We start from the raw sequence: 20,935 nt of genomic DNA, 5'->3' as shown, positions 1-20,935 counted from the left end.
AAGCGATGAAACCCCACTCAGGACAGGGCATGCTGCTGTCTGCAGACATGGTCCACACAGCCCGGCAGCCATGTGATGTGTGGAGAGGGAGTGGCTTGATTTTCATCCAGCACTTCTGAGTGTCCCTGGTGTTTACTCTGCCCAGATTCATCCACCTACACAGAAATGAGATCCTGCATCTCCTGCTGGCTCCATGTGGGGGCTCTTCTGCAACCCTGAGAAATCATGGCTAGATGAGATCGCCAGGCTGGCCAGAAAGAAAATGAATTCTAATTATCAGGCTTCCTGTTTCCTACTTCCTGTACACCTGGAGAGCAGCGAGGTGAAAGCAGTCAGAACGGACACATTCGGGACATTGCGCAAGACCTCTGGAGGCCGATAAAATTGACTTAAAGCAATGCTGTTTCCACACTAGCATTAATTTGACCGTGGCGTTAGACTGCATCAGAGGGGCAGGGCAAGAAAGTCAACCATAGCTCCCATTAAAATCGACCTAATGGTACTTGCAGTGAAGACAGTCACATTGTAAAATTGTGATAAGTACCCTAAAATTGACTTTATGCTCTAGTGTAAACATAGCCTGAGGTGGTTTACTCTTTCTGACAGAGACAACCAGGAATAAAAAAGAAAGAAAAAAGATAATTCCTCCTCTACCACTCTGCTGATTGACAGACTCCCCGCCTATGCAAGAAGAATGTCACATGGGAAGGAGTCTCCTCTGTCATCCTACACAGGGATTTGGGGGCGGAGGGAACAGTAACTCCAACTATGTTTAAAAGAACCAACTAAAAGATCCATAAACTTTTCTTCTGTCCTATGTAGCAGGAATACAAACATTCACAACAAGCTGTGCTACTTGTAGGCCACTAGCAAACACACGTGCCATGACCTGTGCACAAGCAGTTTTGTTATTTTTGCTTTTTCATTCCCTATGTCACCTAGTCAGCCCTGTCCCTGAACAAGTCAGCCTACCGTACAAGAGGTTTATGTACCCAAAGAGCCGCATAAAATTACCAGTGGACAGGGCTCTTAGTATTGAATTTCTTCAAGAACAATATAATCCTCCACAAGGGCCCAGTTCTGCATGCTGACTCATTGTGAGCAGTACTTTATTTCATGAGCAGCCCCTTCCACCCCATCCCCCAAGTGAGCCTGCTGAATTACCATGTCATGAAGATAATGATGGACCTCTGCCCAGAATGGCAGGTTGATCAAATCAGTTAGATAATACAACAGTCTTTTGTTACACTTATTGAGTGCTAAGGACATATATTTCACAGTTACACGCTCTAAGGGCTTATTTTTATTCAATACAGATGTCTTGGGAACCAAAACAAGTGTGACATATTGTAAACTTGCATTCTATGTCATATACTCTTCAGAGCTTATACCAAATCTTTCCTTATTAGCTAAAAAATCTGAAGAAAATATACTACAATAAATAATTGTAAATTAAATACTACTCAAAGCCAGCTACTATTTGATTAATCGGCAATTGTGAACAGAAGTATTCACTGGTGCATTAAAAAAACACACAGTCAAATTTCAACATATACTGAACATGTACCGTGTATCAGGAAAAACAATATATTTGCCCTTCCCACATGGGCTATTTTACAAGCATAATATCAAACTGTCTTTAACTGTCCACGCTTGGCACCACATACAGACAGACCAGATTAGAAGATGCACACAAAGCTAAATCTTAATTTTTCCTCACCCTTAATTAACATGACACTCAAAATTCAGGAACCTTTTACCATATTAGAAGCTTAAGGTAACCATTTAGTGGTACCCTTCTGCCATAATCTCAGAATTTCTTTTGATGACTAATGAGCATGGCAGGCAGCTCAAAATGACACAGTATGAATCTAGGTGAAAGCTTTTCCCCTCACTTTTTTTTAGGTAAGAGTATAAATAACCTAGAATGTAGGCTCTACGAGAGTAAGAAATTTTCTAAGGGTTTTTGATGAATACAGCTGTACTAGTGCTATCTTGTGTGATTAAACTGCCAGAAGGATTGGCTTTTCAGCACAGATACCAAGGAGATTTAAGAGGCTGTATTAGAAGCTTGTGAAGGCTTTCACAGCATATTGACCATTGCCGGAAAGCACTGAATATGAGAAGATGGTGCAAAAGGCTTATGGGGTTTGCTTACCTTCCAGCAGGTCTCTGGCCAGACCTGGTTCTGCCCCCGTGGACCGAACAAAGTCTGACAGGACTGCGTCCATATCAAGAGTCATGTGATCATGTAGAAGTGCTGCCACACATGCAGCGGTCCCAGGATTTGTTGGTAGGCTACAAGACATCCATCTATAAATGAGTACAAAAATACAGAATTCTAGATGTATTTATCACAATACACTATAAAACAATGGAAATCATATTTTTCCCCACACAAAAACACCTAGTTAAAATTGTCAAATGGCAATAAAAGACCAAAGTTACAATGATTAAATAAAGAAAATAAATTTACATAAATGGCGTGTTGATAGCATTTATGATCTGCCTCTGCCTGGGCTCACAATCTGTTCCAGTGACTGAGTATTTTAATAACTAGTTCTCAACTTTCACACTTTCCATGTTCTTTTCTGGTTTCCTTTGCTCTTCTCAGAGTTTCTTTCTGCACAACTTTTGAATGTACAAAGCTATTATAAAATTAAAATGTCATAACAGTAAAATGTTAATGATGCCTAATAGGCACATATTCAACTCTAAGCAGGAGCATTGTCCCATTGGTTCAATTCCTTTGGTTGAAACTGAGCATATACCTATGTGCTTATCTGCACTAGGGACATAAAGCATGACCTTTGTATTTATATACTTTTAATAAAAATACAATTGTATTAGAACTCATTACTTGTCCCCTAATTTACTGTGTCAATATATGCACCAAAAGCTGGGTTATTTCTATTTTCCCTGCCTTGAAGATGTGCTGGATAAGGAATCGGAGTTTTCCGCCATTTCCTCGGAACGATCACTGTCTTCCTCATGGGGGCACTGCGAATCATCATCATCATCATCAGCAGCAGCAGCAGCAGCAGCTTGGACTTCTTTTGTTTGAGAGGCTGTATTGAGCAACCTTCTAAACGTTTGCTTTAGTGTACCTCTTTTAACTACAATAATGATGACAACCAAAATGAATGGAATAACTCCAAAAGTTACTATGAAGCCAGTCTCCAGATCACTATTGCTCATATTTCTAGAACCTGGGCCGGGAAGTAAACTACTCTCCCCAGTTCCACTCTATCATTTCAGCTGACAGTCTGGATGGAGCCAAACATCCTTGCGAGGGAGGTTTGTCTCATTTGTTGTACACACCTTTCAGCATCACAATCAGTGACATCTGCTATTAATGCAAATCTTGCCATGACCACACAAAGCAATGCAGCATCAGTTATTTTTCCATCTCATGATTAATAACATCTAAACACATTTTCAGGATAACACTGTACTTTTCTTAAGAAAGGTACTGTTACTTGCCCAATTTTTATATCCACTTCTCTAGTTTCCCTCAAATGTAATGATGATTAAAATATAAATCTACATACTTCAAAATTCTGCACATCACACCAACTCCCCTCAAATCTAACTGGAAGAGAATTGACTATGTAAGGTCAATTTATTTTGAATTAAGTAATTTCATACAAACAGCAAATCATATTACTATAAATCTTACATACACCATTGTAATGTAGTAATCCCAGCAATCACTATAAATGGATTCACTCTGTTTTTGAATTTCCAGTGACAGAATTCACCGAACAACCAAGAAGTTAGAAACAACTTCCACAGACATACCAGAGTGAAATTCTGACCCTAATGAAGTCAATGTAAATTTTGCCACTGACTTCAATGGGACTAGGATTTCAGCCATGCCTTCTTCTTGTGTCAGATGCAATTAATAGATCGTGGGGATAAAACTAAAGTAATCACAGTGGTTAATTAAAACACCATCAACAAAATCTTTTATTCAAAGCCAACAGCCACGTATTTTACATAAACTGTTCTACGCCAGCTAGAGTAATTATTAATTACTGAATATCAGGTGAATCATGGTAGACCAACTTTTTGTTCAGGAAAATCTTCCTGAAATGGTAGGAAGTCAGGTTTCCTTTGCAGAATGATTTATTTGTTTTATGGCAGAATGATGCAGTATGTGTTTCACAGCTTACTGTAGGTTGTTTGTACCATCCAGTTGCTGAGAAATGTAACAATCACACCAGTATGTGACAATGACTCATGGTTTGGGAACCAGCACGTAGCAGCTAATGGAACCACAATCATCGCTGATGAAATGCAAATGTATTCTTGTTTTTGTACAGATAATGGATTTTTTTATACAAGCAAGCATGCAATTAAATCTTAAGCAAGTGAAGTATTTTAAACTTAGTTAGAAAAATATTCTGGAAGCCACCTTTGCCTATTATATACTAAAAACAACCTCTGAAAGCAAAACAGAAGGGTTTTCACTGTCTGTCACCCACAATTTCTCTTTTACAATGTCAAACCCAAAATAATTGGGAAGGAAAGTGCACTGTGTCCCCCACATCTGGCATTTCTCAGAGGCAGAACATAAACAAGGCTACGTGCAATCAGGAGCTTTTCTTTAGTATTTCACTTTACTGTTCAACAAGTAAAGTGGCCTTAAAATAGAAGTAGTTTTAGGACAATTTATACCTGAGAGTTTTTAAAAACAAGACAGATAAGAATCTCTCTCCTAAGTACCCTTGCACCTAAGGAAAGGTCTAGCCTTAACTGAAATAAAATATATACTGCTGTTATGGGGATTTTTTAATTTTTTTTTTGCCAAGTCAATGGTAATAAATGACTATTCTCCTTACTTTATATGATTCCTATTATTTATTATTTCCGGAACAAGTAGAAGCTCATCTTCTTTCAGAGACAATTCCCTCTACAAAAAATCAGAGCAATTGTTTTTTAAGAATGGCTAGATCAGACATAGTTATCATATAGACAATAAAACTTCATTTTAAGGGGCTTTTCAAGATGGTTAAGGAATCAGAATATTTCACATGGTACAAGTCAAATTGGGTAGAATATAAATGAAAATAAAGGTTTCAGCATCTGTCATTCATTTAATCAAGAGGCCAAAGCTAATTTTTATATTTATCTGATCTTCTCCCTTAATCTCATGGTCTCATTCATGACTTTGCCATGAGCTGAGAGTAAGGGGAAATACTTTTCATCTTACACTGGGAGCAAACTTTTATCTGGCACCTGGTTCTTCTCTTGCAGCAAAGAGAAAATAAACTCTGCTGGGTCTAATATGACTTACTGCAAAACTGCACATTTGTTGCAGAGTTAACAACATATCATTCTTTATTACTTAAAGCCCTGGAATTAATGAATATACAGAATGCTGGTGCAGCTATGTCATGTCCCTCCTCTGCTCTCCTGCTGCCAGTTCATCTGCACAAGAGGGAAACTAGCAGCTCTGCAGAATTCTCTTCGCCTCCCATACTACTGCTGATGATGTGGGTAACCAGTACTAAAGCGCAAAAGGGAATTTGGATGCTCTTAGGGCTCTGTGGTAGCCAGGCCACTCTTTGGCCATTTTCCTCCATGCCCTGCATCATAGCATGTGTATTTATGTATCCATATATACAAACAAACACACACTCTTCTGAAGTTTAACAGCTGTTGTTCAGCTGGACGTTGTCAAAAGATGAGGAATGGCATAAAAGAGAACCCTTGGTTTTCAGACTGTAGCCCTCACAATAGGGTAGGATTCTTACCATTAAACTTAAATAATAAAGTAAATATCTTGGATTTCTTAGACTGTGTCTCTTCAAAGGACTCTAAAGCACATTATAAAAATAAACGTATACACATGTTGCAGTAGGATCATTTTGCCAACTATGAAAGCAATTGCTGCATGGGGAACGGTTTGTCCCTCTTAAAGATGTGGTGAACTAAAGATCTTGAAAAATGGGTCCATTCAAACAGTAAGTATTTGAGATGAAGCTGAATCTGATCGGGTAATCTAGGCCACGTGCATTTGTATTTAATTTATTTACATTGTGCTCATGATTGTGATACCAGGCTGCATTTCAGAACTGCAAGAGAGCCGCTTTTAAGCACAACTGGGCAAAGGAAGGGTATAACAGCTTTAAAAGTTCACACAGAACCAGTAATAACAAAGGGAAAATGTGGAAAGATTTACAGGACCTCTTAAAAGAAGAATGCAAGCATTTCCCAAAAGCCTTGATGGTTTAAGGCTAAATTTGGCCATAGGGCTGCAGTTTGGTATACACACTACACAGCAGTTGATGTTTTTTAAATGATTTTAAACATGAGGTACAAAGACACTAACATTGCTGCTTCCAATATTTTCCTGATAAACACACATTCAGTTCTAAAACAGCTGTGCACAAAGGGATGGGGGTGGGGGAAAACAAGAGAACATTGAAACCAAAAGTCTGCGATAATTAATTTTCTGTATGACAGAGAGAATGGGTGAAATCAACCTGCACCAGAGAGAGACAGCCATTTATAGCCACGTTTAAAGAGCTTATTGAAGATAATGATGCAGACCATTAGTAAATTTCAGTTCTTAATCATAAATGACTCATCTGGTAGTAAAACTTTTGGCACTTTTTAGAAATGAAGCCAAATACAATCATTAATCAGTGTGGGGAGCAGATCTTTCAGGCCTTTGGAAATTTCAAAAATATGTCAGCCTGAAAGAGTTAATTCATGACTCATCATTATACTAGCAATATTTCTTTATTTTTAATGAGAGGTTCCCCCTCCCATTATTTCAAAAATCTTCTGAAAAACACTGCTGGCTGAGGAATATTTTGTGGCATTCCACATTCCCAAAGGTTCTGTTGAGTCAATTGGCAAAGCAGAACGCTGGAGAAATCTAAAGGGTGCCAATGAGAAATCTGAACAGGTCTGAAAACATAAAACCTAATGACTAGCACTTAGGTCCAGTAGCAAAAGACTTTTATTACAGTAATAAGTATCCCCTATTCCTCTCACAGCCATATCAACGTGGCTAAAAGCAACACATTATTAGGAATTTATGGGGAGTCAATATTACAAAATGTAAAAGCTCTGGGTAAAAGGGTAAAGCTCCGATACCACTAAATTGCAAAACTCCCATTGACTTCATGTAGCACTGTACGTCAAACCCCAATTAGGTCAAGGAGATGGACGAGATCACCTAGTAAGTCTGTCTCTTCCATCTCTCTGCGACTGTGAGGGATGAGTGAACCCCTACAGGGCCAGAGACCTGCTTTGGTTAATAAGCGAAAAGATTGGATGCTTATCCCTAAGGCATGAATACTTTGTTTTCTTGGACAGTAAAATTCATCCACATCCTACCCGTCTTTCCCCTTCTAGCCTCACACTTTTATCAACAGGTCCCCTTCCTCCTCAGAACTGTGGTCCATTGAACCCTCCCAATTCATGACAACACCAGTTCAAAATGTTTCTGTCAAAACTATTCAGCATAATGACCCCCACCCAAGCCTATATGCTTTGTACACAAAAAAAAGAAATAAATGAAAATTAAAAACCTTCATCTGAAAATTGTCAAGTTTTCTTTTTAAAAGCTTCAGAAATGATGGGGGAAAAACACCTCCAGCATTGCTGACCAGCACCACTCATGACCCCCTCTTTTTTTCCTAACCTCATTTTATGATTTAAAACATACACATTGGATGCTCACTTTCATAGTTTTGCTTCCTGCATATTATCTGTAATAAGACAGAAAGACACAAACCAAGGATACATATTTTTGCTGATTTAGTAGTACTACCCAAAACATAACAAATATCATGAATAAGTAGATAGTAGACCATGTGTGTCCGGGTTGGGCTCTATAGCACTTAATTTACATTTTCATAAAGAGACACTTGGTGTGGCCCATCAGAAAGATGGGACATGTTCAAACCTAAATCTAGTGTATAGCTCTGAGGACGCTTGGTTAAGGTCTCTCACTAGTTTAATATTCGAGGGATGTGCAAAGTTGGCAGCACTCAAAACCTAAGTCTTCTTTGAACAGGAAGGGGCAATACACCATTACTCTGTATCAGTTGAGTCCAGATAAGGTTAAGTCCATAGGCAAGTGGCTCAATTGTTCTCTATTTCAATGTGATCCTTGGCATAAATTTGGAGGTTGACATATAGAGGAATTACTAGTCATGGATTTTTGTGACAGAGACCTGAGATCACCAACACATTTCCTATGAATCTCCAAATAAATACCTCTACCCATATTGATAACAGTTGGCCAGCCTCAACTTGGGAAAGACTCAAAAGTGACTTGTCCTTGAATCCAAATACCCAAAGCCATCCAATCTGCAACGGAAATGAAACGGAAAAAGGGTTTTTTGATAAGCTTGAAGCCCTGGCAATACAGAAAAACTAGAGCCACTTCTCAGTGTGTTTATGACATCATGAATCTCTTCCGCACTGCTCTCATGGCGACAGAGTCTTCAGAACCCCATACTCTGTGTGTGTCAACAGCCTTGTAGCTCATATCTTGTAAGTTCCATCAAGGGTCATGCTAACAGCCTCACTTTTCCCCACAAAGAGAGGTTGCTTTCTGGTGTAAAAACTTCATCTTCCTAGAGCCATAAATACAAATAGAGAATACTCGGGCATTCTGTTGTTAATGGTAGATATGTTAATCACTTTGGATGATGTGAGAAGAGAGTGTAACACATGGGTAAGTGGATTAATGGCCACAGCTTCAAATTTTACTGAAACAGAGTGAGTCATAGGATGGCATTACCCCATTGCCAATGGTATATAGAGCAGCAACTAATCAAAAACCCTGCACGCACCTACTTCTTGGAGAAAATGGGCCCATCACTGCTTTAAGAGAAAACTTTGTAAACTTTCTCACCTCTGTATAACATGTGGAGAATATAACATAAGCTGGTAAGCTCTGTTCTCTCAGCTTTCTTCAATTTGGGCAAGAATTAGTCTTTCAAATCAGAACTTCATAAAGGTCCTTCTGGAAGAAAGCCACTTTTAGCAATAGTAACGGACAAGTAGCTGTGTTAGTCTGTATTCTAACAAAACATTTTGTTAGTCTTTAAAGTGCTACATGACTGCTTACCCTTTTAGCAATAAAAACACATCCAGATGGGAAAGGAAAGACAGACTTAGGCAAGGAAAGAAAAACTAAGGAAGAAGGCAGTGACTCACGAAAAATTAGAAATTCAGAATCCAGCTGGCTGCCAGACGTTTTGTTCTAACCAGATAAACACAGCACCTCCTACACTACGAAATCATCATCATGTTTGCTCCTGATGGCAAATGTAACTTTTAACACTTGATATCTGCTCCATGTGGGTGAGCAACATTCAAAGAAGGCTCATCAGTCTATGAAATTTCAGTCTTCCTCAAAGAACAACATTCTTCTTATGCACAATAATAAATGCATAAATAAGTTTTATACTTGGCACCTGAGGATCTCTTTACACAAAATCGGAACCAGCTCAGAATAGGCAGTTGCAATCCACTTTGAAAGACTACAAAAAAGCCACTTTCAAAAATTCCATGATTTGGCATCCAATGAACAAAGGGATTAAAATCAAGAGTAAAATGTCTCCACTTCTAAAGATTTAAAATTAAAAACAAAGAGACATAATAAAAATACACTCTGAACCAGACTGAAAGTTCAGTTGGTGAAACAGCTTCCATGAACTTCAGTGGGCTTTGGAACTGTTCATCTGCTCTTATAGACTTTAAGACCAGAAGGGACTATGTCATGATTATCTTGCCTGACCTCTGCACATTGCAGGCCACAGGCCCTCATCCAGCCACTCTGGCTGAGTTTCTGAAGTTTTCAGATTTCAAGTAACAGAAATGAGACAAAATTTGATAGAGCAAAGTGCAAGACCATGAGTTTAAGTTCTAAGACAGAGCATTTTTGATACATACTGAGGTCTTATCATTTGGAAGCTACAGAAGAGCAAAAGACCAAACACAGGAAAACTATGAGCTCTCAATATGATGTAGTCATGAAGAAGGCTAATGCAGTCCTGAGGGGATGCCTCAGGTGCGTATTTCCAGTACAGGTAGGGAAGTGTAATTACCATTATTCAAGGCATGTGTGAAGACCTCATCCGGAATAGTGTGCACCATTCTGGCATTCCATGTTTAAGAAAAATGAATTCAAACTTGAACATGTGAGGAGAAGTGCTACTAGGATGATCTGAGGAATGGGGAACCTACTTTATGAGAGGAAACTTAAGAGCTTAGATTGTTTAGCCTCCCAAAATAGAGATGGAAAGGCAATATGACTGAACACTGAGAAGGAGAGATTAAATATTTAAAATTAATGGCCAATGTTGATTCAAGAACAAATGTCTATAAATTGGCCATCAGTAACTGTAAGCTTTAGCTTAGATGAAAATTTCTACCCATCTGAGGACTGAGTTCTGAAACAGTCTTTCAAGGGGAGCAACGGAGGCAAACAACCAAACTCAGTTTAAGATGGAGCTTGATAAATTTATGGAGGGGATGGTATGAAAAGATTACCTGCAATGGGTTGTGGCCTTTCTGTGGCTGCAATTACAAATAAATCCAGTGGTCAGTGGTGGGACACTGAAAGATTATTCAATTTGTAATGTGAAAACTAAGTGTCTGATTAGCACTGTCAGTACTTCTTGACTGGTGCGGTAATGTGAAGTATATGGGCAAACTACTGTCCTTTTCAGATGGCCACCAACTCTCTTTCATTGAATTTTTTTTTTTTTTTATTTCTTGACGGGTATGGTAGAAAGACCCCCAGTTTTGCATAGCTCCTGACAGTGAATAATTTTTTTACTGGCGTGTAACACATTCTAAAATATTAGAAATATTATATAATTCTATTGCCTAGAGGGTGGATTAAGTAAATAAAACAAAATCTATGAAGTAAAACCACGTTTTGTGCCACAAACAACTGGCTTCTTTTAACTAAGACTTACATAATTTCTTCCTCTGTTTTCTCCAAGTGAAGTGCACCCCATAGCTTCAGACAGTTACATAAAGACTTTTCGTTCTCTTTTTACAGCCTTTACAACATTTCTAAAGATGTTCTACTTTTGATTAGAAACATTTTGCCAAATGTACATTTGCTTAATATTCCAATAATTATTAAGGGAGAAAACAATCAGATCTGTCAGCTCAGATTTGTTTTGAGTTGCGAAAACATCAACAGCAAGAGAACTGGAGTTAATGATGTCACTCGGCTTTTAGTTCACTTAGCTGTAACAGCATGTAGACTATGAAAGGTCACAAATTGCTCAGAAACTTCTCTGCTGAGTAACAAGGTAGTGAATTAAGGAAAGAGCAGCAACCTGAGTGACAGAAAGAAAATGTGTAATTAAATATAATTGATAGGAATTATTTTGAATCTCAGAAGTGGTTACGGTGACCAACATACGGACTTCCATCTATTAGTCATTAATATAGGCTACCTAAGCAAAACTTGGCTATTTCCAAACACGGACATTGTCTTCTCTAACTTAGCTTCCATTGGATTTTATCCATCAGTACCTCAGTTCAGTAAAGTGCCTCTATTCCGGATACCACTTCAACGCATGATTCATTTTGAGCATTCTAAGTAAATTGGACTTAAGTACATTAAAGTTAAGCCTTTAACTAAATACTATCCTGAACAGGAGAGGACTGAAAGCAGATACCTAAAGCTGTGTCTACACTACAGAGTTCTGTCGACAGAAATCACTGTCCACAGATATTTCCTGACAGAACCTCAGTCTACAGAACATGTCCACACATAATACAAGCTCTCCCTGGCAATGCTCTCTGTTGAAAGAGAGTGGCCAGACTGCCCAGCCCTATGTCAACAGAACAGTCAACTGGAAGCTCTGCAAACAGGGCACCCCAGTGAACTGGAAGCCCTCTCTGTCAGCAGAGGCCCCCCCAGAATGCTTACACTATTTTTCTGTCAACAGAATCTGTTGACAAAGGCACTATACCATGTATGGTCAAGACAGAACTCTGCCGGGAAAGCTGCGGAGTTCTGTCCACAGATTCTCGACAGAACGCATTTGTAGTATGGACGCTCATTAGTTTTGTTGACAGAAGGCCTCTTCTGCAGACAGAACTCTGTAGTGTAGACCCAGCTTAAGTGCTTTTGTAATCTTCTTCTATGAATTTGTTTTGGAAATACATTTTCATGAATTCCCACAAAACCAAGTCCAAAAGGTATGTGAGCTGGAAGTGGCTGAAAAATGTACAAAGAGTTTCAGACAAAGCAAAATGGAACTTCAGATTTATTTGTTTCACAGGGCTCAAAACAGACAGAGACACAGGTAAGGAAGATTTTACAAATAAAACTGTCCCAGGAACTTCTGACACTCAGAAATCTGAAATATTAAATTTGCAGTTGTAGTTGTAGAGAACACTTTACTCTTTTTTTTGTGGGGGGGAGGGCAATGGACTAAGAGAGTACTGCTTTCAGTTTGTTAGCACAAATTTTCCAGGTGATAAATCTACTGCTGAACTTTGTTTTCCCTGTGCCTTTGGTGCTGGAAAATTAAAATATGAATAAGTGCCTCAAAATGAATTATCTGGATAAGAATGAACAGCGATATCCTTGGCAGTAATTGAAGGAACATGAGCCTCACTATACTGTTATGTAATATTAGGTTAAAGGTCTGACTGTCCACTTCCTTCCACCTCACATAGACATTTATAACCATGGAAAATGGAGAATGTGGCCCAGAATATTCCGGAATCTTTGAAGGATAAGGGGAAGGAAGGCAACTCCTTCTGCTTTGTGCATGCTTGATTTACATATGATAAAAGCCCAGCATACTTGAGGGAAGTCCATATTATGAAGATTTATCTTCATATCCAACTATAGACAACAGGTAATACAATGTATCAACAACAACTATACACACAATAAAAACACCACATTGTACCTGGCTGACAAAATTCTTTATAGAAAACATTAGAAAAAACCCCTGCACAACTGCTTCATTAAAATAGTTTATTAAGTTTGTTCTGCTGTAATTTTAAGCATTGGCTTAAAGAATGTATGTGCTTTTTCTTAAGTGGCTACGACTACACTGGCACAAAACTTCAAAACAGTCATGCAAATGGCCAAATCGAAGATTACTAATGAGGTACTGAAATACATATTCAGCGCCTCATTAGCATGCCGCCGGCCGCGGCTCTTTGAAATTGCTGCTTTTTGCTCTCGTGTAGCTCGCCCAGACGGGGCTCCTTTTTGAAAGGACCCCGCGAATTACAAAATCCCCTTATTCCTATGAGCTGATAGGAATAAGGGGATTTTGAAGTTGGTGGGGTCCTTTAAAAAAGGACCCCTGTCTGGATGAGCCGTGTGGGAGCAAAAAGTTGCAAATTCAAAGAGCCGCAGCCAGTGGCATGCTAATGAGGCACTGAATATGCATTTAAGCATCTCATTAGTAATCTTCGATTTGGCATTTGTACAGCCATTTCTAAGTTTTGTGCCAGTGTAGACATGGTCAAGTGAGGTTCTGGTGATTATACTGTGTGACAAAACACAGGAAAATACTAGCACATTTTCAGCTACAAAAATGTCACTGGGATTTCAGCTCAGTGGCATCTGTCCAGAATGGTAAATGTGTATAAGCAAAAATATGAACAGCCAACATAAGGTGAATGATATTCTCTACATTGGTAGTGCTTTCTCACTGGCAAGTTGACACCATTTGCTAATTTCCTTGTTATGTCCACTGACTATATTGCTATTATTTTTGAGATACTGAAATAAGGAACTGACACCTTTTGAAAGGAATCAAAAATTAACACACGGGGGAGGAGGGCACGAAGCATAATTTTGCATGTTCATGAGTAGCATTTGTGGGAATTGGCATGGAATCCTCATCAGGTTTTAAGTCATGTGTACTCATCAACATGGGTTGGTTAGTGTAGGGCAGGCTGGAATTAAGTCTACAACATTTTAGCCTGCTGCACACTAACTGTAATGAGATGGCTGCCCCTCATTGATAGAAAAGGAGTTCAAAGCAACCTAGGGAGGATGTGCTGTAGGTACTAATCAAAGAATGGCTGAAAGGAGCAGCCTATTGGGGCAGGCAAGGCCATATAAAAAGAGAGCTAGGGAGCCTAGCATGGAAACAGTGTGTCTTTGGAGGCTGAGGAACTGTCAGCACCCTGGACAGAGCAATGCTGCAAGCTAGAAGTAAAAGGCAGCTCTGGGTGACTGCCAGGAGTTGCAGAGTTAGGCCAAGATACACGAGCAAAGAGGATGCTGGAGGTATGTGGGAGGTGGCCTCAAAGTAATGAAGGGAGTGTGGTTGGATAGTAGACTGCAGTCCCTCCAGGAGGGGGAGAGCCCAGTGTGTGGCATGGTCAGAGGGCTGTATTACCGAAGAAACCACTGAGATCCTTGCAGAGATATCGGTCCTAGAGTAAAAGTCCTAGAGTTCTAGAGCAGGAGTGACAGTGGGTCCTAGAGCAGACACGATAGTGGCAGGCACCACCCACAGAGGGCACGCTACCATGCTAGTTCCCAGGACCTCCAGCAGGAGGCACCAGAGTAGTGAGCAAACTCCATTACGCTGACAATACTGCTTTAAGTTGTACTTACAGCATATGTTCAAGTACTGCTAAAAATCAAATGACGAAGTGTTTTGCTGAATTGGAGCCCAAGGCCATGAGGTAGGGTGGTACCTCTTGCCATTAAAGAGTAGAATCCTATACTGTAAACTTTTCTGTGAGAGATCTGAAATTTCAGAGCATTTCTAGATCCCTAAATGCTTCTAGAGTTTCAGGTGGTACTGACTTTTTATTTGCATCTGGTAAAGGGATTAGCCCCCACCCCACTGTAAAGCTTAATACAGTTATCTGTGTCTTTGTGACTGTATTACTGCAGTCTGATCTATACTTCTACTCCAATGGGAAGCTCTAGTTATTACATAACTCAGCTGCTTGACAGTTTTGCAGTGTTAGCCAGAGAAATCCTATAAAATCATAGAACACGAGGACTGGAAGGGACCTCCAGAGGCCATCGAGTCCAGCCCCCTGCCCCAATGGCAGGACCAAGTACTATCTAACCATCCTGACAGACATCTGTCTAACCTGTTCTTAAATATCTCCAGCGATGGAGATTCCACAACCTCTCTTGGCAATTTATTCCACTGTTTGACCGCCCTGACAGTTAGGAACTTTTTCCTAATGTCCAACCTAAACCTCCCTTACTGCAGTTTAAGCCCCTTGCCTCTTGTTCTATCCTGAAAAGCCAAGAACACACTCTCTCCTTCCTCCTTATCACTCCCTTTTAGATACCTGAAAACCGCTATCATGTCTCTCCTCAATCTTGTCTTTTCCAAACTAAAACAAGCCCAATTCTTTCATCCTTTTTTCATAGGTCACATTCTCTAGACCTTTAATCATTCTTGTTGCTCTTTTCTGGACCCTCTCTAGTTTCTCCACATCTTTTTTGAACTGCGGTGCCCAGAACTGGACACAATACTCCAACTGAGGCCTAACCAGCGCAGAGTAGAGCGGAAGAATGACTTCCCGTGTCTTGTTCACAACACACCTGTTAATGCATCCCAGAATCATGTTTGCTTTTTTTGCAACAGGATCACACTGTTGACTCATATTTAGCTTGTGGTCCACTATAATCCCTAGATCCCTTTCTGCTGTAGTCATTCCTAGGCAGTCTCTCCCCATTCTGTATGTGTGAAACTGATTGTTCCTTCCCAAGTGGAGCACTTTGCATTTGTCCTTATTAAACTTCATCCTGTTTACCTCAGACCATTTCTCCAATTTATCCAGATCATTTTGAATTATGACCCTATCCTCCAAAGCAGTTGCAACCCCTTCCAACTTGGTATCATCTGCAAACTTAACAAGCATACTTTCTATGCCAATATCTAAATCATTGATGAAGACATTGAACAGAACCTGTCCTAACACAGACCCCTGTGGAACCCCACTTGTTATACTTTTCCAGCAGGACTGAGAACCATTAAGAACTACTCTCTGGGTACGGTTATCCAGACAGTTATGCACCCACCTTATAGTAGCCTCATCTAAATTGTATTTGCCTAGTTTTTTTATAAGAATATCATGAGAGACCATAACAAATGCTTTACTAAAGTCTAGGTATACCACATCTACCGCTTCTCCCCTATCCACAAAGCTCGTTATCCTATCAAAAAAAGCTATCAGATTAGTTTGACAAGATTTATTCTTTACAAACCCATGCTGGCTGTTTCTTATTACCTTACCACCTTCCAAGTGCTTGCGGATGATATCTTTAATTACCTGCTCCATTATCTTTCCTGGCACTGAAGTTAAGATGACTGGCCTGTAGTTTCCTGGGTTATTCTTATTCCCCTTTTTATAGAGGGGCACTATATTTGCCCATTTCCAGTCTTCTGGAATCTCTCCTGTCTCCCATGATTTTCCAAAGATGATAGATAAAGGCTCAGATACCTCCTCTATCAGCTCCTTGAGTATTCTAGGGTGTATTTCATCAGGCCCTGGTGACTTGCACACACCTAATTTTCCTAAGCGATTTTTAAGTTGTTCTTTTTTTATTTCAACTTCTAACCCTACCCCTTTCCCACTAGCATTCACTATGTTGGGCATTGCTTCATCAGACTTCTCAGTGAAGACCGAAACAAAGAAGTCATTAAGCATCTCTGCCATTTCCAAGTTCCCTGTTACTGTTTCTCCCTCCTCACTGAGCAATAGCCCTACCCTGTCCCTGGTCTTCCTCTTGTTTCTAATATATTTATAAAAAGCCTTCTTGTTTCCCTTTATGCCTGTAGCTAGTTTGAGCTCATTTCGTGCCTTAGCCTTTCTAATCATTCTCCTGCATTCTTGTGTTGTTTGCCTATATTCATCCTTCGTAATTTTTCCTTGTTTCCATTTTTTATACAATTCCTTTTTTATTTTGAGATCATGCAAGATCTCCTGGTTAAGCCAAGGCAGTCTTTTTCCATATTTTCTATCTTTCCTACACAGAGGGATTGCTTGCTTTTGGGCCCTTAATAATGTCCCTTTGAAAAACTGCCAACTCTCCTCAGTTGTTTTTCCCCTCAGTTTTGCTTCCCATGGGACCTTACTTACCAGCTCTCTGAGTTTACCAAAATCTGCCCTCCTGAAATCCATTATCTCTATTTTGCTGTTTTCTGTTCTACCCTTCGTTAGGATTGTGAACTCTACGATTTCATGATCACTTTCACCCAAGCTGCCTTCCACCTTCAAGTTCTCTTCCAATTCCTCCCTATTTGTTAAAATCAAATCTAAAACAGCTTCCCCCCCGGTAGCTTTTTCAACCTTCTGGAATAAAAAATTGTCTCCAATACAATCCAAGAACCTGCTGGATAGTCTGTGCCCTGCTGTATTAGTTTCCCAACATAAAACCAAAGACTCTGCCGCCTCATTCTAACTGCTTCAAGGTGCAATTTAAGTTGTGACATAATCTTTATAGTTCTTCTCTTGTGGTTTCTCTTGTGTGAATCAATTTGGTCTCCAGTCTTTTCCCCATCTTTTTGGATACTTGAGTGATCACTCACACAAATCCTGTCATAGTAACTGAGGTCATTTAAGGCAGTTCTAGCCCCTCAAGACATGACCATTTGGGCATCTAGAGAAAGACTATTCTCATTTAACTACAGAACTTGCTTGTGCCCAACGGGTCTGAGAAAGCTCCCATCCTTTGTCCTTTCAGGAGCAGTCTAAGCCAATCTCCTATTTCAGACTCTGGCCTGAGTGTTGGTGTTGAGGTAGGAAGTCCGAGTGTGCATGTGCAGTAGTAAGTCAGTTTAAGGCTAGAACTGCTGCTTTGGTGGACCCAGGGAAATCTATGCATGCTCCTTGGTGATGAATGTGGATAAGCCACAGGAGTTGCACAGAGGTAATAAAAGTGGAGAGGATGTGGCATTAGCCCTCTTTCTGAAAAGCTCCTCTTGTCTTCCTGAAGGCAGTTTCCTTCCTGACCAGTTCCTCTGACACAATCAGCAGATAGACCTCCAGAACCAACACATCTTAGCTATGCCTGCAACCGATATGCCTGTGTAAATGTGTGAGTGCCTGAGGGCAGGAATGAATGTCTGAATGAGTGAATGAATGAAGAGGTGTGTGTGTGTGTGTGTGTGTGTGTGTGTGTGTGTGTGTGTGTGTGTGTGTGTGTGTGTGTGTGTGTGTGAGAGAGAGAGAGAGAGAGAGTTCCTTCTTTAGTTTAAACCTTTAGTGGCAGATCTATCCTCTTTTCCTCTTTAGTTTAACCATATAACTATAACCCTGGGGTGATCTCTCCATTGAAAAATAAGGACCCATGAGTGGTTCAGTGCAAAGCAGTTAAAGGACTAGGGGTAGAGGAAGTGCAGGTGGAAAGTGAGTGGGACTGGAATAATCCTTAGCCACTTGTAATCTGGTTGCAGGGAGGGGAGAAGCTTTGTGGGGCAAGAGCAGTCCAGTTGTGCTGCTCTCATGGGGAGAAGTGGGCTGATAATTCACAGCTCCAAACTGTCCCATTAGGAATTGGAGGTGTACAGCAGCATCCTTCCAGATTACGGAATTAAGATGGTCATCCAAACTCAGCCTAATTCCAACAGCAGGAATCTTTCCATTCACCAGTTGAACTTGACTCATTTCGAGTATTGGCACCCTAACCACCAGACTATCCAGTTACGTGGACTCCCTCCTCAACCCTATGCCACTAACACTCCCAGCTATCTCCAAGATACCACCGACTTCCTGGGGAAATTACAAAACATCGGAAAAGTTCCTGATAATGCCATCCTTGCCACAATGGATGTAGAGGCTCTGTACACTAATATTCCACATAAAGACAGATTACAAGCAATCAGGAATACCATCCCTGATGCCACGGCAGCCAATCTGGTGTCTGATCTCTGTAACTTTGTTCTCAAACACAATTATTTCCGATTTGGGGACAATTTATACCTCCAGATTAGAGAAACTGCTATGGGCACCTGCATGGCCCCACAATATGCTAATATATTTATGGCTCACCTGGAACAACGATTCCTCAGCTCTCATCCCCTATTACCCCTCCTCTACTTAAGATACATTGATGACATCTTTATGATTTGGACCCATGGTATAGAGACTCTAGAAGAATTCCACAGAGACTTTAACAATCTACACCCCACCATCAACTTACGCCTCTATTACAACACGCAAGAAATACATTTCCTGGACACTACAGTACTAATCAAGGATGGCCTGATCAGTACCACACTGTACCGAAAACCTTCTGATTGCTATACGTACCTACACCCCTCTAGCTTTCATCCTGCACACATAACTAGATCCATTGTTTACAGTCAAGCTCTTAGATACAATTGCATTTGCTCTCATCCAACTGACAGAGACCAAAAACTACAAGATCTTTACCAAATATTCATAAATCTGAATTACCCACCAGGAGAAGTAAAAAAACAAATTGACAGGGCCAGACGAATACCCAGAGACCAGCTACTCCAAGATCGGCCCAAAAAAGCCAAGAACAGAACACCCCTGGTCATCACCTACAGCCCCCACCTCAAACCACTGCAACGAATTATTAAAGACCTACAACCTATCCTTAATCAGGATGCCACACTCCAGAAGGACCTGGGTGACATGCCTGTTCTCTCCTATAGACAACCTCCCAACCTTATGAGGATCCTCACAAACAGCCACAGTCTATACCCCAGGAATACCAGTCCTGGAACCTTTCCTTGCAACAAAGCCCGCTGCCAGCTTTGTCCACATATCTTCTCTGGAAATACCATCACTGGACCCAACCAGGTTACTCACAGAATCCCACACACTTTCTCATGCTCCTCTACTAACATCATACATGCCATCATGTGCCAACAATGCCCAGATGCTTTGTATATTGGACAGTCTTCTAACTCCCTTAGACAAAGGTTTAATGGGCACAAAACAGACATCAAAACACTCCAGATCCACAAACCCGTTATTCAACACTTTAATGGAATGGGGCATTCTGTTAATGACCTAAAGGTATGTGTTACTGAAAAAAACACTTTTGCACCATTCTTCAAAGAGAAACAAAAAAGATTTTGAGAAACAGCTAGCCAAAAATTCAAAAAACGATAGTAAAATGTTTTTTAAATACATTAGAAGCAGGAAGCCCGCTAAAAAAGCAGTGGGGCCCTTGGACGATAAAGATATAAAAGAAGCTATCAAGGAAGACAGTGCCATTGCGGAGAGATTAAATGATTTCTTTGCTTCAGTCTTCACGGCTGAGATGTTACAGAGGTTCCTAAATCTGAGCCAGCCTTTTTAGGTGACAAATCTGAGGAACTCACTCAGATTGAAGTGACATTAGAGGAGGTTTTGGAGTTAATTGATAAGCTGAATAGTAACAAGTCTCCAGGACAAGACGGTATTCACCCAAGGGTTCTGAAAGAACTCAAATGTGAAATTGCGGAGTTATTAACAGTGGTTTGTAACCTATCCTTTAAATCCACTTTGGTACCAAATGACTGGAAGACGGCCAACATAACGCCAATATTTTAAAAAGGCTCTAGAGGAGACCCTGGCAATTATAGACCGATAAGTTTAACATCAGTACCAGGCAAATTAGTAGAAACACTAGTACAGAATAAAATTGCAAGGCACACAGAAGAGCACGAATTGTTGGGCAAAAGTCAGCATGGTTTCTGCAGAGGGAAGTTGTGTCTAACTAATCTATTAGAATTCTTTGAAGGGGTTAATAAACATGCGGACAAGGGGCACCCAGTGGACATAATATACCTAGATTTCCAGAAAGCCTTTGACACGGTCCCACACCAAAGGCTTTTATGTAAATTAGGTGGTCATGGGATAGGAGGAAAGATCCTTTCATGGATCGGGAATCGGTTAAAAGACAGAAAACAAAGGGTGGGAATAAATGGTAAATTTTCACAATGGAGGGGGGTAACTAGTGGTGTTCCCC

General features: G+C 40.2%; 1 protein-coding gene across 6 annotated transcripts in view; it reads right to left on the bottom strand.

The window, feature by feature from the left end:
* OTUD7A (OTU deubiquitinase 7A) overlaps positions 1-20,935 on the bottom strand; it is a 298,239-nt gene that overhangs the window by 139,516 nt on the left and 137,788 nt on the right. For all 6 annotated transcript variants that reach the window (XM_075006997.1, XM_075006994.1, XM_075006993.1 and 3 more), the window contains one exon: positions 2,159-2,313. In XM_075006997.1, coding sequence (XP_074863098.1) covers positions 2,159-2,309 — 151 coding nt within the window. In that variant the 5' untranslated portion in view covers positions 2,310-2,313. The remainder of the gene's footprint in view (positions 1-2,158; positions 2,314-20,935) is intronic.

Source organism: Carettochelys insculpta, chromosome 12 (genome assembly GCF_033958435.1).
Source record: "Carettochelys insculpta isolate YL-2023 chromosome 12, ASM3395843v1, whole genome shotgun sequence".
NCBI classification, from domain to species: Eukaryota; Metazoa; Chordata; order Testudines; family Carettochelyidae; genus Carettochelys; species Carettochelys insculpta.
The sequence above is the reverse complement of the archived record's forward strand: the minus strand, read 5'-3'. Positions and strand labels throughout refer to the sequence as shown.